Source organism: Punica granatum, chromosome 4, assembly GCF_007655135.1.
Source record: "Punica granatum isolate Tunisia-2019 chromosome 4, ASM765513v2, whole genome shotgun sequence".
Taxonomy (NCBI): Eukaryota; Viridiplantae; Streptophyta; class Magnoliopsida; order Myrtales; family Lythraceae; genus Punica; species Punica granatum.
In genome coordinates, this window is record NC_045130.1 from 25,027,402 (window position 1) to 25,046,291 (window position 18,890).

Here is an 18,890-nt window from a genome sequence, read left to right on the forward strand (position 1 = left end):
GAAGCAGTAATCATTCTTCGCCACCTTGGCTTTAGGCTTCAACGCACCCAAGTCAAAATTGGATGCACCTTTAGCCTTCTTGCCTTTACTCTTGCTCTTGCCCTTTCTTTTGGTCCCTTGGACCATTAGAACGGGCGTCCCCTTGCTGATATCATGCTCAGCTGTTCTCAACATGCTAAGCAGTTCAGGCAATGGTTTATTGTAATCATTCATATTATAGCTCATAATGAACTGACTATAACTGCTGGGCAGCGACTGTAGGACTAAATCTGTGGCCAACTCTTGACCAAGAGGAAATCCCAGTCTTCCCAGAGTCTCAACGTACCCAATCATCTTGAGTACATGAAGACCCACCGGGCTACCCTCAATCAACCTTGCCTGAAAAAGTGCTTTAGAGATCTCGAATCTCTCATGTCGGGCCTGCTCTTGATAGAGCTGCCTGAGATGCACGATCATATCGTACGCCTTCATGTTCTCGTGTTGCTTCTGAAGCTCCGAGTCCATGGTGACTAACATGAGACATCCAACGTTTACGGCATCATCATGATGCTTACTATAAGCATCTTTCTCAGCTTGGGGGGCATCGTCAGGCGGTGGCGCAAGAAGAGGTTGCTCTAAGACATATAGTTTCTTTTCTTGGGTGAGAACAATTCTCAAGTTTCGATACCAACCAAGGAAATTATTCCCTGACAGTTTGTCCTTATCAAGGACGGATCGCAAACAGAAAGTACTAGAAGTGCTCCCTGCCATGGTAACTACCATAGAAATATACAAAATAAGTATTATGACACAACAATATTTAATGAGGACTTTATAAATATTGCTCCCACTATTTATATCAAATCAATGACCCTCAACATTGATTCAGAGAATATCATTCTCATAGTAGCTCAAGATCCATATCTCACCAAGCTCTGAGTCAGCAAGGGCTGATTCACCCAGAACTGGCTATTTAGGTAGGGAACTCACTTTCCCAATTGCATCACATGCAACTCTTGATTAGTTGGGTGAATAACTCCTTATTCAAATCTATCTTATAGATCGATGCCCAACTACATGCCTCTGAACTCCTAATCCTATTAGGCTTGCTCAGTTAAGTCCGACCCACTGGTAAACACAACGTCTTACTAGGATAGATAAGGGCATCCTGCGAAGGCAAGGTCTACACACTCATCGATCTTGGTCTTGACGAGCGTTACACGGTGGAAGGATATGGACTTAATATTTTGAGGGATTTGATTAACATTTAATCGATCTCACTATACACTATTATGTAACTATTACATAATAGTCCACACGTATAACTATTATACTAACACAACTAGGACATAGTCCATGTCTAACAGTCATGCACCGCAAATATCAAACATAATCATACCAGTACCAAGCATAAAATCATATTTTATGCTATTATCTACTCAGATTCTAACTAGCTAGGCTCTGATACCAATTGCTAGTTCCACGGGGCGCAACGGAAGCGAAAAGGAACAGAAATTCAAAATTTCATACCCGTGAAACTAATTCCAAGACCTACTAGAAGAGTAAGAGTAAATAAAAGCGTACCTGGAATATTTAAAGTTGTCGACCGAGCGTCCCACGCGTGACGCCTCTACTGGTATCCACACCGACTTTGTCGACGAGTTTTCGAGATCGGCGGTGCTAGCGACCAACACTCGAAAGAAACACCCCGATGCGACACACGAAATTTATTAGACTAGTAGGATTAATTCAAATTGAACAATTCAACTTGAATTTCCTTACACTTATACACGTACACCCATATACATGTATATATATCTCTTATATCTAAACATGCATGCTGCCCCTTTTATAAGCAATATGGGGAAGACAAATTCAAAGCCCCACCGATGTGGGATTAAGAAGAATCAAGGCTCCAAGTGACATGTGTAAGTCTAGGTGACATCATTTAATTAGTCCATGTGTATAGCTAAGTGTTATCATACAATTGGCCCATGTTTCTTTCTATAATTGGCTCCAAGTGGTTCCATAAAAATAACCACTTAGCACACCATTAAATCTAATAAATCGGGTCTAATTAATCGGCAAATTTAATCTCATTAAATATCCAATTAATCGGTCGCACCATAAATCATCTAATCTTTATTAGACAATTTTGTTGTTTCAAAATATCTCGTCAAGTTAGTCGTAGTGTGTGACCCTGTAGGTTCCCAATTACGTTGATAGTAATATCGAAATCTCTATTTTAATATTACAAACAGTGAGCGGCATCTAGCAATGCATCACTGTTACTCAAGTAATCGGAAAGTCAATTTCTCGACGAACCTCGTGACCTATATTACCGTGTAATATAATCCATTGTCCCCTATATCTCTATTGAGCCCAAGGCATGGTCGATGACATCCTTGTATGGCTCAATATTTCTCTTTCTTGGTTTACCGGTTAAGTCTATCAGAACAAATGAGCTCGATATCGTTATATCGACTCATTTGGGTATGCATACACTTTTAGACTTAACCACCAAGTGGCCGTGAGATATCGCTCCCGTTTTGTAGGAGGGACAAATCCTATCTTGGTCACTCACATTCTTTTCCATGCTTTGTGGCATACCCAATAACTATCTTTATAACCAGCCAGTTACGGTGGCGTTTGACAGTATCAAAATATACGACATTACACGTAGGAATCCATGGTGACCTCAAGTCAAAGGACCATTACACTATAGTCACTTTGAGATATACTAATGACAGTCACGTAACAACCCATGTAGCAATCTCATGGCGGGTCAGTCCAATACACATTACTCTTAATGTATACATGTGGTGTGATTTGATATCTCCATATCCATGACCTATGAGATTTGGTCATCAATCAACACTCACACTAGTCTAACCGTATTACCGTTGTCCTAATTAACGATAATACTTTGACTATGGACATTTAGGAATAATGTTCAGTAATTATAGGATCTCACAATCAAGTCACACTTGATGCCTATTGAACCTACTATTCCAAGGACATTATTGTGTAAAATCATATTTAGCGCAATCTACACAATAACAGATATGCCTCGTAATATAATGAAATAGATATCATATTACAGAACTGATTATAGATTGCCTCTAGGGCATACACCAATTCCCAACACGAAGAATGTAGCAGAAATGGGGAAGAAGAAGATAAAGGTGAAGCTTCCAACAAAGGGAAGGTTTCCAATCCATTTGATTTCATAGTTAAAGTTTTGAATTTGTAACTATGATTTTGATTGTGAAAAATGACAAATAAAAATTAGCCATTGTGGAATTTGCAGCCGCAAAAATGAGACATGTGACTTATAATGGACCTACCACGAATTTAATAGAATATAGATGTTAGAGTAAAAACCAATTTGGCCCGAGTTTCAGGCGACCTTTGCCTTCTAACTTTTAAAAATTTGCATGGTGCCTCCAACCTTCAAAAAAATAGGCACTTTGTCCCATTCAAATGATTTTTCGGTCATAATAAATCACATATGTGGCATGTGATACCTTCAAGCGATAAAAAAGTCATGTGACTTGAAAAATTATCATGAATCTAATAGAGTTGGCCTGATGGTTAAAGGGTGTGACGATCAAGGGGAAGTCTCAAGTTCAAATTACGCTCCGGACGTTATGCGGGAGAATACTCTACATTGGACCATCTGTACGGCAGTCTGTCTCATCGGTCTCGTGGGCTTGCAAGGTGTTCAAATGGACCGTAGGATTAGTCGGGCGAGGTCCGAACAATCTCGTTATCAAATATATATATATATATATATAACTTTTTTTGGGGGGGGAGGAAACGTAGACACTGAAGCGCCCCTACCCTTGCTTTGAGAGAACTTGTTCGAGATCAATCGGCGTGGCTTCCCCAATTCCAAAGAACCCGTTCGAGATCTCAAACGAGATAAGCAGAGCTACTTTCGAAAATAGACGAGAGGCCTTCCCTTCTTCTTCGTCTGATCTGATAGTTGAAGAGAAACCACTACCGGAGAAGGCGAGACCAGCTCGTTTTTCATCCGTTTATCTAGAAAATCAGGAGAAATTTCCCATCTATGTTCAGACATTGATGTCTTTATTCCCTATCTGCTCCATTTCTTTCTTCTTTCATTTTTTGCTCTTTTTGGCATTCAGTCTAGTCGAACGGGCCGTTGAGGTGAATTAGGGTTGCAATGCTTTGCCTGTTGCGATGCTTGATGTTGATGTTTTAGGAATGGGATTGGTAGATAATGACGTTCATTACCATTTGTCCTCATTTCCATAGTCTACAAAGGTGCGCTGATAAGTTCTGCAAAATGGACTTTAAAAAGCGTCACTGAAGATGTACCCCGACCATGCTTTGTATGGTGATGCTTTTGAAAAGCGTCACCAAAAATTTATAAAAATTTAAAGTTTTTAAAATTTTTAATCAGAAGTATCTAGGGTGATGCTTTACCTTTGCCGACTATTTTTTAGCGTCGGCCAAGGGCTACCGAAGCGTCGCCTAAGGTATCCTGGCCAACCTTTTCAGACGCCTAAGGTCTGCTTTCGGCGATGCATTTCTTAGCGTCAGCTACTAACAACAAGCTATCAATAGCTTATTCAAAAGCGGGAGACATGTATTTATGGGTGGGTACTGACAACAAGCTGTATGTAGGGGTGATCGTCTACCTAACAATAAGCTTGCAACTACATGTGAGCGATTTGTGCCATTGTGTGCAAAAAAAATTTAAAAAAAAATCAAACATGTTTTTTGCAAGAGGGACGTGTCGATTTTGGGTAGCTCATACGTAGTTCATCTCACTTACCCCCCTACTTGAATATATTCAATATTTTATACAATCTCAAGATGCATGGTTATTAAAAAATATGAGAAACATAATTTTCACTCGTCGTCGGAAGAGGAAGGAAGAAATCAGAGTGTATGTTTGGTTTTTATTATTATTAGCTCTTCATTTACGAGCTTCAAAATTAAAACTTCATACTTTTTCTGGACTTGTCTAATGCAAAGACACACCTTAAATTTAGGCGGATCTCGGCTCCTTAGATCTATTTGTACTTATATTAAGATTTCCTACTCCTTCGACTCCTTACAATGACGTCTCAAATAGTGCTAAGTGTACTAACTGAAATTTGTTTCTAGAAAACAATAATAGAAAAATAAATAATGATTAATTACCTTGGCGATCTTAAGGATGAGAGAAGCTAATATATCATGATAGAAGCCGCTAATTGTCCAATTGGTTAAAAAATATCAAAATTGATTGTTGAAAACTAAATAAAAAATAAAAAACTTCAGTTGTTAAATATGTAAAGTTGATTGCAGAGAATGACACAAGAAGAATGGTAGCATGGATGATAACACGCGCGAACACCTAGGGGGAGTCCCGAGTTGAATCCCCCTTGGGCGCACAAAATGCAGGCGGAAGCACATGCTCCCGTCACAATCGCCCTGGCGCTTGAGCCTATGCATGTTCCCATATGCAGTTGTTGGGCATGGACTGCTCGGCCCTTTAGGAACTCGTTTTTTCCTTTTTCTTTTTTTAATATATGCAACTTAGAAGCGTCGGCCTTGACCTAACCTATGGCAACGGTTCCAAAGCGTCGGCATAGGTTGGGTCTAGGTTGACTCTTTTCAAAAGCGTTGGCTGTAACTAAGCTAACCAAACACGAGGCGACGCTTTGAAAAGGGCTTAAAGAGTCTCGAGACTTTCAGCGACACTTGAATGAGTCGCCTAAAGTCCTGAAAATGCGTCGCGATAGGCCCTTTTTATAGTTGCTTTTGAGCTTCGGACTTCGTTTTGTTGCTTTGTCCCCGTTGAATTTTTCGATGTTGCGGTTTCGCATGCTTCTCTGCTGATATTCTATAATCTCTCTTACATTCCACTTTTTTATTTTATTTTATTTTATTTTTTAAATCAGTTCAAATGATCTTTTTGTCCCTTGAAAATGCCACATACCATGCATGTGACTTATTTTGACCAGAAAATCGATTGTAGGAGACAAAGCTCTATTTTTTTAATGATCAGGGCACAACGTGTATTTTTTTTATTTTTGTTAAATTAAGGGGGTCAAGGGGTAACTGTCATTGCAACCCCACAGAACATAACCATGTGGCCGCAAACCCTGTCGTAGAATGTTTGATTTGAGTCATAACTATACACCATGACCTGAGGACCTAGGCTCATCACCGCGATTCGCGACCCCAATGACGTACTTGAGGAACACCACCTATTCACAAGTCCATATTCATAGTACTACTATCGCAAGCTGCCTTAACAACAAATAGGGGGATTCACAGGTCCATAATTAGAATACTACTACCCTTAATAAAAAATGGGGGACCTCTTCCCTTATTTGCTCCCGAGTCTCTGAACCTTGACTTAGTACTTGAAACACTAGCACATTACTAACTGAGTTATACCTCATTAGTTAGGTCACAACGTGAAAATTTTTAACGGTTGGGGCAAAGATAACTTAACCCCAAAGGTGAGGCGATAATTCGCTTTTTATCCCACAGTTAAATAGGTATTCGTCACTTTTTCCTTTTCAGGCTCAGTGAATAATACAGTCGAAACAAAACAAAAAAAGAAAAAATTGAACCTTAATTATTTTTTACGGTAGTGAATGGGAAATACAAGGGGAAATTAATGATAAGATTCTGACAAAGAAAGATGACAGCGACTGACCTTTTCATGCAACACTACCATTTTCAAAACTTTTCCGACCGCGAGTAAAAGAATAGATGTGTTATCGCATTTCTTAATGCCGGGATAATGCTACAGATTAGGTGAAACTCCAATACTGCTTACAAGCCCCGCAAGCTTCTTCATAGAATTGTTCCAGCTTAAAATCTCATGACATGTCATGATTGAGATGCACTTGGTATGCATCTCTGTATGTCAACCCCCTTTTGACATTTTTCGCTCGGCTGGTCAGGTGTCATGACCGCCCTGCATAGGTGCCTTCACCGTGTTGGTGCACTGCATTTTTTAGATAGATCCCCCTGTATCCGATTCGGGGCCTTGGCCCCGTGCTTCATCCTCATGCAAAAGCATCCAATCACATCTGAGATATTGGGGGAGGGGGGTAGGGGAAGTCCCATAACACGTGCTCTCATCAAAGCCTTAGCCCCATAAGACAAAAGAAAAACTTCTAATGTGTCTCAAGACCGTTACAAGCATAGGAAAAAACTACCGTCACCTCGTACCTGATAGGAAAAAACTGCCAGGTCCGTCATTGTTTACCTGCTTGTCATGCCAAGTGTCAATTCGCTGTTAGATTGTCGCATCGGGCACCACGTGTCAGGTAAACACCCTCAAGGTCCCTATCTTAGATTCGGTTAAGTAGGCCTCCACAGGTTGATGAAGGACTATCGCATTCAGTTACCTTATCTATTCATATTCATGGGCTTCATAGTTTCTATTTACCCATTCAACAAAACAAAAGACAGTATAGTTTCTCTGCACTTAAGTTCCAAAGCCAAAACAAGAACAAAATACCCCCTTAATGTCAGCAAGGCGAGGCCTTCCATTTGATCGGGTGCACAAATCACCAAGACGGAAGCTTCTAAGCTAAAGCAGAGGCTTTGGTTCCTCCATGGCAATAGCCAGAGCTGGTTTCTGTTTAGGTGGCCTCCCTTGGCACTTCTGACGGAGTGGGGATGCTGAGCCTGCACCGGCACCGGCACCGGCTCTGGCAGCATCAGCATCTTGTTTTCGCTTTGGAGGTCTTCCCCGCCGTTTCTGATTGAAAGGCGGCTCTTCTCCTGCATTAGTCGGCTTCCCGAGCTGTTTCTGAGTGAGAGGGGGCGATTTTTCTCCTGCTTCATTCTTCATTCTTCGAGGCCTGCCAACACGAGCAGGCTTCTTCTCTCCTCTCTGCTTGCACTCTGACAACCCTGTCACAGCCTCAGGCGGAGAAGATATGACCCGGGGGCGCAGTTTGGTCTTGTAATACCTTGACTCTTGCCCACCAATGGACGACTTTGTTGGAGTGTGAAGAGGTGTTAGCGAATCTTTAGGCTGTACGAGCAGCTTTTGCAGTTCAGCTGGCTTCAAGGGCTCCAGCTTTTCCCTGCCCAATACCGGCGGTTTAAACAGGGAACTTTCATATAGCTGTTGCTCATGTTGTTTCAGCCTTTCAGGGTTCATATCTTGTAGGGCTGAAATTTCTTGATGCTGCTCCCTGATCTGCAATAGACCATCCACCGGGTTTATGTACCAGAACATTCATAGTATTAAGAGGCGCTGCCAACCAACCCTCTGAATAATTAATCAATACCTTTACTTTGATACAGCGTCAAGATTCAGTGTGAAACCAAAGACTCGAGCAAATACAGATGTTTGCCAACATCGTGGACTAACTAATTCTTTTCTTATCCGTAAAGAGCTCATCACTTTTTAATGATGCACACCAAGACAAATGCAGTGGATAAATGAAAATGTGGTGAAAAAATGTACAAAATTGAAAATCATCAATCCCATCTGAAAACATCATAGATTGCAACACCAATTCCAATTGATTCTACAACGAACAAATTCAAACCCATCTCTCAAGCAAAGTGCCAGTCTGATGCTTCATCTCCCATACTTAAAAGCTCAATCAATCTTTGACTTAATTATTTCTACATCCTATTCCCAGAAATAACATGTCTGCATATATGTATGTCTGTGCATATTTGCTCTAGGATAACAACTCACAGAGGCAGATGTCTCATTCCTACCTCGAGGTCTGGTTGGCTTCCCTCTCTAACAAGGAGGAATCCTTCTTTTTGCTTCTCTTGAGGTGGCGGCATAGAACTCGACAGATAAGCCCTTATGGGCTCATTCCCCAGCACAGTAGCCTCCTCATTCTCCCATTCACAAGAAAATACCAGGGCTTTAACTGCTCCACCTGGAGGATTTAATTGCTGCTCCCCCTTCACATTGCAGACCTCTGTTTCCTTGTCGTTTTCAGCTGGCTGGGAAGCCAGTAGAGTCGAGGAATCTTCAGTTAATCTATGTATAGCATTTGCCTTGGACTCAAACTGCTTATGCTGACTGCAAGTCAGCAACCTCCTTTGTTGTTTCAGCCTATCAGGGTTCATATCTTGTGGAGTTGGGCTTTTTTGATGCTGCTCCACGATCTGCAATAGACCATCCACTGGGTTTAAATTTCAGAACATTCATAGTATTAAAAGGTCCAACCCTCTGAAAAATTAAGCCATACCTTTACTTCGGTACAGTGTCAAGATTCATCTGAAACCAAAGACTCGAGCAGGAGCAAATACAGATGCCCGCTAACATTTTACACCAAATGATCTTTTTTTATCCGTAAAGGGCTCTTGTAATGATGCACACTAAGACATATGCAAAGGATAAATGAAAATGTGCTGAAAAGGGTATGAAAATGAAAATCATCAATGCCACTTTGAGCATTTTAGATTGCATAAATTCAAACCCATCTCTCAAGCAAAACGCAGTGTGATGCATCGTCTCCCATACTTAAAAACTCAATCAATCTTTGACTTATTTATTTCTAATTTCTATTCATCCCACAGGATCCGGCTATGACATGCGTGCATACGTCTACGCATATATATTTTGCTCTAGGTTAGCAACTCACAGAAGCAGTTGTCTCATTCCTACCTTGAGGTCTGGTTGGTTTCCCTCTTTAACGAGGATGAATCCTTCCTTTTGCTTCGCCTGAGGTGGTGGCACAGAACTTCCCAACTGAAGCTCTGTTGACAGATCAGGCCTTGTGGGCTCATTTCCCAGCACAGTAGCCTCCTCATTCTCCCGTTCAGAAGAAATTACCAGAACTTTAACTGCTCCCCCTGGAGGATTTAATTGCTGCTCCCAATCCACATTGCAGGCCTCTGCTTCCTTGTCGTTTTCAGCTGTCGGGGAAGCCACTAGAGGCCTAGTAACAGAAGATTTTCCTCCCACGGACGATAAAAGAGGGGTCCTTCCTTCAGCAGAATTTGCTTCTGATGCTTTTGGAATCTCGTATCCTCGCTCGTCCAGAAGCTGCTGACGATATTCTAGCACACATGAAGTACCGGAAAAATTCTCAACATCTCGTTGCTCAGAAAGCTTTGGCTGCTTTTCCTGCCTCTGCGATAGATTCTCAAGAGTTGTCACTGCACATTCTGGAGGCCTTTTGGAATTATGAGAACGATAAAAATGCAGTTCCGCCTCGATCAGCATTACATCCATTGCTTCAAAGAAATCTGAGTTTTCCATGCTCTGGGTGATGACTTCCTCTGATGGAGCACAGACCTCTGACTTTTGCTGCCGGTCCGCAGGAACTTCAGTTTCTACTAGCGATCGAGTTCCTTTTTTGTCACCACCCAGCAGAGTCTCAATACTTGCGTTTGCTGACCTGTGCTGTGCAAGGACCGGTTTCAAAATATCAAAGATCCCATTGATCCTCTTCAGCAGTTCAAGGCACTTGTCCTGATAAATTGAATGGAAAGGAATGTTATGACACAGGGTTTCTCAGGGGAACCCAAATAGGACAATAATATGCCAGATTCTCATTCACCTCTGGAGAAATTGAAGACCCAACTTCCCTTGAACGTTGACAAGGGCTGGAAGGAATCAGAGTGCTCTCAGGAACATTTTTGTGCTCCTGTTGTCTGTGGTTACATAGGGAAAAGCTAACATGAGATTATTAAAGCACGAGGAATACCAGAGCATGACTTTCAAACAGCTAGGATAAAGGACAGACCTGTTATCGGCAATCTTGTTCCCTGCTTCGGCTTGCTTCTCTTGCTGTTTGACTGCATCTGTGACCGCAGCATCTTGCTCTCCCTGTGATTCAATCAACTTCTCAATTCGTTCTAGTGCTGTCTCCATTTCTTGCAACAAGAGCACTGGGCCAGTAACTGTGGTCTGCAGTTTTCCTTGTTGGTTTTGCTCCTGGTTCATTTCAACACGCTGGCCTTCAACCAAAGCATCCTGAGGTTCTTTCTCGATCTCCTTTTCTACTGTAACATTTTCAGGATCCTCATCTTCCTGATTCCGCTTGTCAGGAAGCCAACAGATTTCTTGCATATCGACCCGATCATCTTTTACGAGCAAGTGATCTGATTCTTCCTGCACTTGCTTTGGAATATTAACCTCACCATTTTGCTCTTCTTCAGCTTCTGACCCTTCAACCAATTCACTTGGTTGATGGTCCCCCTGTTTCACATCTCCAACTGCTGCTTCGTCTCGTCGGCCATCCGTTCTGTCTCCTTCAACTGCAGGAGAATTTGCCTTGAGGGCTTGATCAGCGTCTTCCATTTCCTCATGAGCTCGTTCTTCACAAACTTGACATGTCTCTTCACTTGCTTCAATATCTGATATCTTTTCTTGCCTTGGACGATTAGTCCCCTCAGGTTTCAGCAGTTCACTCTCCAGAATGTGTTGTCCTTGCAATTGAACTGGCTCGTTGACAGCAACTTCTATTCTCTCAGGCTCTTGTTCTTCACAAACCTGGTGCATCTCCTCACTCACTCTGATTCCCGATAACTTTTCTTGGCCTGGGGAATTTGCAAGCACAGGCTTTGGCCGTTCATTAACCTGAATCTGCCCTTCTTGCAGCTGATCTCGCTCTTCGACCTCTTCAGACACACCCACAGCTTCAGAACCCACTTCAGTTTCTGCTACCTTCCGTTTGAGACTTTGTCGAATTTTGAAATTCTTCTTCCTAGGAGATCGTATTCGTGACACACCATTTCTTGGAAGTTTATGCTGATTGGCACTTTCTTCCTTCTGCAGATTCTTCCCTTTATGTTCCTGCTTCTGTTCGACCATGCCAATGGAAACACTTTCCTCCGGAGGTAACATATACCGATCAGCAGATACGCGGACAAGCTCTCCCTCCCTAGTGAGTTTCTTCAAATGATGATTCAGTAAACTTTTGTGTCCCCAAGGCAAGCTCTCATACTCAAGTTTGATCCTCTCCGATATTGCCGCCTCATCTGATCCGCCCTCCTTATTTAGTGTCTCAATTGCCTGGCGAATCATCTGTACATGGGAAATTGCAACTTTAACCCTCAAAAATACCGTTTAAAAACCAAAACTATATTACAACCTTTTTCAATGCAATTTTTACTAGTTAACACCTTCATCCACGTTACTGCAAATTCTCCATGGGGAAAACATAATTCAAAGCTCCACGCTCTCATTATTAAATATTTTACAATGAGAGGTTTTTTTTTTTTTAATCTCCACCCCAGCACCAGTATAAGCCAATTTTTTTCACTCTTTGATTGTCAATTGACAAGGTGGAAGCTCTTTCCCAATTATACAGAATTAGTGTCGGAGAATATTACAGAGGATTTGCTTGGGAAGTAACGGTACGCAATAGGGAAAGAGTGATACCAAAGCGTAGGGCGGATGCTCAGGAGTCTGGTGACTCTTAAGCAGCTTCTCGATCTGTTGCTCAATGTCAGCGCGCATGGATGTATTTGGAGGTAATAATTCTGCAAGCCTTTTTCTCAAACCATCCATGAGCTCAGCAGCGATTGCCTTGTGCACCAAATAATTGACACAGCTTCACAAATCAGAAATGAAAGCTAAAAATTTGGGATTTGCATGATCATACAATTGATATCACTTTTCATGTTTAAATGGCTAAAATAGCTTCATCTGCACGTTAGCTACTCATTTGTGTCCATGAGGTAAGAGGCCTCAATAATAAGGAAAATAACAAAACTGGAAACCAAAGAAATTGCTGAGGTTATACTGAAACGAAACACTTATTAGCATTTTGTTTTGATGGTCCAAGGCGGAATTAAACGGCCACGTGTCGTATGAACTAGGATGTAATAAATGAAGGAAAGCCCGCACATAACGACATACTAAGAAGGGAAAGGGAGTATAAAACAAAGGAAACAAGTTAAAGCCATGTTTAGATCCCATCCCCACACTTCATCAACACCCCTTGATCAGAAAACCGCATTCTACGACATCTTAATGGCCCAAGACACTGGTCAAAAAGACAGGGAAAAAATAGAAAAGGTATGAAGATGGCACTTGCTTTACTACGAAGATTGCTTTACGTGGACATACCAAGATTGAACAAAGGAAACTGATTAAAGCCAGGACAAAATCTTATTCCCTGATTTGATCAAGGACCCCTTTAATAAGAAACCGCATTTGACGACATCTTAACGGCCCATGACAAAACAAAGACAGCATATGCATTGCGTGCAAGAAACCAAATATAAAGATTACGTCACAGATATGAGTTCTGCCGCACTTACATGATGCTGTTTTTCTCACATACAAAAATAATAATAATAATAATAATAATAATAATAACAACAATAACAATAACAATAACAGTACAAAACAATTAATCCAACTCTTGCATGGCAGCTAATATGATCATTCACCTTATGATGCATGAACTGCGCATTAACATACATTTTTCGCCTTCATCACCACCCATGCATAAAACTTTCCAAACTTCCGAACTTTCACACAAAAATTCTCAACCCCCGCATTTTCCCATCACGCAATTACAGAAGCCATCCCCCCACCTTCACGTTACAGTCACAAGACACGTGCTTTCCGCCATTAGCGATCAGACGGCCCTCCCAGTCCCATCCCAATAAGCAAAGCAAGAACAGACACAAAGTGCGGAGAAGGAAGAGAATTGCGAGAAGGAAAACTCACTGCTCGGGTACTCCTCGGCGTTTCCGAACCCATGACGGGCGGGAGCGGAATGCGTCTGTTACCTACAAGGAAGTGTCTGTTCTGCGAGAGAGAGAGAGAGGGAGGGAGAGATGGAGAGCGTCACCTCTCGGAGGAAGACGTTCGTCAGAGAGGGGTAGGGAGACTGAAGAGAGACGATGACAGCACCACATTACGTGGGACTCGGGGGAGTCGTCTGCCTTTTATAGTCGGCCCAATTATAATGGGCCCACTCGGGAGTCTCTTTTCTCAGTCTCTATTTTATTCTATTTAATTTTATTTAATTATTTTTATCATTAATGGAGACCATGATGTAAAAAAATTTATCCTAGTCGGGCAAATTAATGTAAAAGTTTTTATTCTAGTCGACCCAATTAATGTGTTCGAGAGATGACAATATCGTACAGCTTATGTGTCTACTGTTTAAGGTGCTAGTTTCCTTGTCCATACCATACATGTATTTCTTATGAGGTTTTATCTCGATACTCATTTATTGTATGTGAGCATTTATATTATTCTTGAATAGTCAAACTCAACTGTTGGGATCACGAAAATCGGGTCAATATCACGAGCAATCCACATGCTAGTTGTTAACGAAGAATCCACGATCCACGAGCTATGAACAAGCCACAAACACCTGTACAAGAGGAAGTCGGGGTAATATTTCGATTCTCTTTCCAATGGTAAAGTCATATTAAGTCTTATGTGCGAGGAAAAGAGTACAAAGTATCTATTAACTATATATGTATGCAAATAATCATGTATTTATAAGGAGTTTAGAGATAAATTACGTTACCATCGTTCAAGAGATACTCAATTATTTCTTGATCTCATATAGGAAACATACCTCGGGGTTATTTACTCATCGGATAATTTGATTTATCAACTCAAGTGGGCTTCGCTGATAGGCCTCGCTCAAGAGGCCTTGGCCCCCATCGTATAACAGTGGATTGGGCCTCGCGGAGTTTCGCTGAGCTCATCGGACCCTATGAGCCTTACCGAATTGGGGGCCCAAACTCCAGTCCCCAACATCAACCATTATTCTCGAGTATATATTACCCAAACCCACAAATCAGACGAATGTCTATGTATATGTATATATGTATATACGTGTATATATATATATATAGACAGGAATGGATCTAGGGGGGGTCAAGCGGCAGTCGCCCCTTGGACTCGGGAAAAACTATAAAATTTTTCATGACAAACTTGCTAATTTTTTACATGAAATCGTCATATTTTGCCCTTTTGACTTTACTTTTGCTTTTTCTCTACCTTCTCTTTAATTTCAATCCCCTTGAATTAAATTTCTAGATTCGTCCCATAGAATAAGATGCTTGTTTGTGCCATGCACGGTCTGTCATAATTTATTTTTATTGAAAATTCTCGATAAAATGTAATCATCTTTTTAAATTTTTATAATGATTAATTAATGTAATTAAATAAAAATAAAAATAAGAGAGAAAAGAGAGAACGAGAGAACGTGAGAAGGAGGGCAGAGAGGAAATAGAAAGAGGGACGTTTGAACCTGGTGGTTAAAACCAATGCTAAAGTTATTATTTTGTCCTTTTAACTTTCTCTTAATTTAATTAGTTTAAATTTATAATTTCTTTTCCTTAAAATGAGCTATTTCCAAATAAGAAGAATTACTCTTAACTGTCATCCTATTCCCTTTTGTAATAGAGGTAATATTTTATATCTTATATATCTTAAACTATTATCTTATGCTCCTTATTCTTATACTATTATTAATTAATACTGTAATTAACTTAATTTTTCTATAGTTTTATTTTATTATGAAATTTCTCCAATATATTCTCCTATTTTAAGGAATTAAAAGATAATAAAAATAAAAATATTCTGAAAAATCAGCGGTAACTGTCATCTCACATTTCTTGCTCATGTAACCAATTTTTTCATGGAAAGTGGACCCCCAAAAAAAAAACTCCCTGGCAAGTGAAAAAATGAAAAGAATATCAATATCAATATTAACAATTATTATGAGAGTGCTGAATAAATGTTCGAAGACCAAAAGATATAGCATGTGCCAAATTAATTAATAGATTCAAGATTTTGATCTGTAGAAACATGAAAGCAATTCTGCGCTTGTGAGAATGAATTTTCACCATAGAAGATCAAGGTACCTACTCTTTTCTCCGTTTAAGTATTTCAAAAAGAAGTCTAAGTGAACAAAGCAAATAAAACTTTGCTCCTCATTGATGGAAACATACAACGAATCCCGGGAAAATATAGATTAACTAATACATAAATATATTAAATGATCGAGCTTGATAATTAGTATCTATCTATATATAATAGATAATTGTCAGGGACATTGCCATTGCACTTTTAGTTGTTCAAATATTTGAATGAGAAAAGTTTTCTTAACTTCCACCAAAAAGATCATGCTATCATAATCGCATGTTTGGCTGACTTGCACACAAAAAATTATTATTATTATTATTTATTATATCTGATTACTGAGAAAAGGGAAATCATATATAATATATAATTGATAAGGAGATTGTCATTGCATGTTATTTATCCAAAAATTTGAAATGGGAGCTTCTCATACATCGACTCTTTGTATGCCAAAAGTTTTCGTAAGTTCCACCAAAAATATCATCATCATCATCATATGTTTGCGTGACTTACACAAAAAATATTATTATTATTATTATTATTATTATTATTATTATTATTATTATTATTATATCTATTGCTAAGAAAAAGGGAAATGGGATAATTGCTATGGAGATTGCTATTGTATGTCGTTTGTCCAAAAATTTATTGGGAGCTTATTATGAGTTTTGAAAAAAATTAAAGTTATATACTTTACTATCTTATATATCTAAAGATATATTGAACTTTAACTGAGTACATTAGAATAAAATAATTGTTGCTTTATGTTAAAATCCAAAAAAATATAAATATTCAATATTATTATTAAAAAGATACTAATTATTCAAAAAATTTAAATATTTTAAAGTCATATACTTTACTATCTTATGTATGTAAGAGTTATATCAAATTCCAATTTAGTATACTAGAGTGAAATAATTTATAAAGTTAAGTTAAAACTTAAAATAAACAATAATATTCAATTTATAATTAAAAAGAAACCAATTATTCAAAAATTGTGATTTTGGAATAATTTAACTTTACATACTTTACTATTTTATGTATGTAAAAGATATCGAACTTTTTTACTTAGTATATTAGAGTGAAATAATTTATAAATTTAAGTTAAAAATAGACATAAATATTCAATAGTATAATTACGAATAAACTATTATTTAAAAATTGTGAGTTTTGAAATAATGTATTGTTATATACTTTACTGTCTTTTGTAGGTAAAAGAATATCAAATCTCAAATTAGTATATTAGAATGAGATAATCATAAATTTAAGCTAAAATTGGAAATAAACATAAATATTCATATTATAATCACAAAATTAATTATTAAAAATCATAGATTTTGAAATAATTTAAAATTATATACTTTTACTATTTTATGTATGTGAAAATTTATCAAATTTTAATTTAGTATATTCGGTTAAAATAATTTACAAATTAAAATTAAAATTCAAAATAAAATTTCACAGCTAATTATTTGCTCAAAAATTTAAGGAGATTTTTCAGAAAAAGTTAATAACATTTTCAATTCTTATATAAAACCAAATACATCGAGAAATTAAAAAGTCCATTATTAAAAAATTAAATATTTGTAACTTAAATTCTACGTAAATTATTTTATGAGTTAAAAATTTAAATTCAATGATTGATCTATTATTATTATTTAAATTATTATTTAGAACATTTTTAGAAACTATAAATCTAGTTGTTTACCTAACTTTAATTAAAATAAACTTATTAATTAGATTATATTAATTTATCTAGAAAATATATATATTTAGTTATTTAAGGATTTCAATAAAGTTAGTTCAATGCGTAGCATATCTAATAAATATTTAATGTTCAATATTAACTTGAAAGTTACCAAGAAGTAAATTCTATATAATCATAAATAATTAAAATTTTATAATCAAATTAAATGATGATATATTAAAATATGTCATAAATAATAATTTCGCGCAAAGCACTAGTGGATTGACTAGTATATATATACGTAGAGAGAGCATATGGTTAACATAATAAATCCATATCCTAGAATGCCCACTGGAAGCGAAACCACGTCCCTTTCTCTGGGAAATAAGAAAGAGAATTTTGCCTTGTCCTGAAATACGCCCATAAGATTAGTGCTCTAACCCATGTATTGCACGGGTTTATTTTAATGATAATTATTCACAATTTTAAAATTTTTAGTAGTAAGTAAAAGTTTTAAATAATAATGCTATTATATTATATTCATTGTAGAGTTTAGTACAACTTGCCAGTAATTCTCTTATTTAAAATATGTGATATATGTAATTTCTTTTTTAAAAAATAATATTTTGTTATATGGTTACTTTATTTTTTCACTTTTTATGTGACTCTTATTTGACAAAATTAGTGTCTTATATTGATTTTTTTAGAAAATGGTAATTATTCAAAATTTTAGATTTTTTAATAGTAACTAAGAGTTTTATATAATAATCCTAATATATTAGACTTGTTTTATATAGTTTGGTGACAACTTACTAGTAATTCTCTTATTTAAAGTGAATGAAATATTTAATTTCTTTTTTATAAATGATATTTTGTTATATGGTTACTTTTTTTTTTTACTTTTTAAGCTGTCCTTATTTTGCAAAATTAGTGACTTATATTGATTTTTTTTTTCAGAAATCATGTGTATAGGTAACTAATTATTTTATTTATGATAGTTTTACATATTTATTTAAGTACCAATATAGTACAAATTAAGATATACAAAAGCATTCGGATATGCAAATTTCGTTTTGTACATTGTTTGAAATAATACTATTCACTATCATTATTTTCACACGTTAAATTTTACATTTTTTTAATATGCTTGTAAATTTATATGATTAGTGTAATGATTCATATGTATGTTTAATTAATTGTTTTCTAGTATAAATTATTCTAATGTGTATTTTTATTTTTTATTAGATCCTCAATTTTTTTTAAAGAATTTTAAATGTAGACGGTGCATTTTTTATAGTACTTACAACAAAACGTCGTCAATTTTACTATATAAAATTATCCTCATTTATTTATTTTGTTAAATATTTTTAATTACCGTTACTTGTTTTTAATTCTCTTTTAATTGTGAAGGGATTT

At 37.4% G+C, this 18,890-nt stretch overlaps 1 protein-coding gene across 3 annotated transcripts; it reads right to left on the reverse strand.

The window, feature by feature from the left end:
• Window positions 1-7,091: 7,091 nt before the first annotated feature.
• LOC116206033 (nestin-like) lies at window positions 7,092-13,764 on the reverse strand. Of its 3 annotated transcripts, none has more exons than XM_031538762.1 (7): window positions 13,628-13,764; window positions 12,329-12,475; window positions 10,689-11,971; window positions 10,503-10,596; window positions 9,605-10,414; window positions 8,701-9,102; window positions 7,092-8,167 (listed from the first exon to the last, which is right to left on the reverse strand). In XM_031538762.1, exons 1-7 carry the CDS (start codon window positions 13,658-13,660, stop codon window positions 7,550-7,552), a joined length of 3,387 nt encoding a protein of 1,128 aa, XP_031394622.1. In that variant the 5' UTR covers window positions 13,661-13,764; the 3' UTR covers window positions 7,092-7,549. The 3 variants fall into 3 exon arrangements, with proteins under 3 accessions (XP_031394622.1, XP_031394624.1, XP_031394623.1); XM_031538764.1 differs by having other exon boundaries at window positions 12,329-12,500; window positions 13,628-13,743; XM_031538763.1 differs by lacking the exon at window positions 13,628-13,764 and adding an exon at window positions 13,345-13,456.
• Between the last annotated feature and the right edge of the window lie 5,126 nt (window positions 13,765-18,890).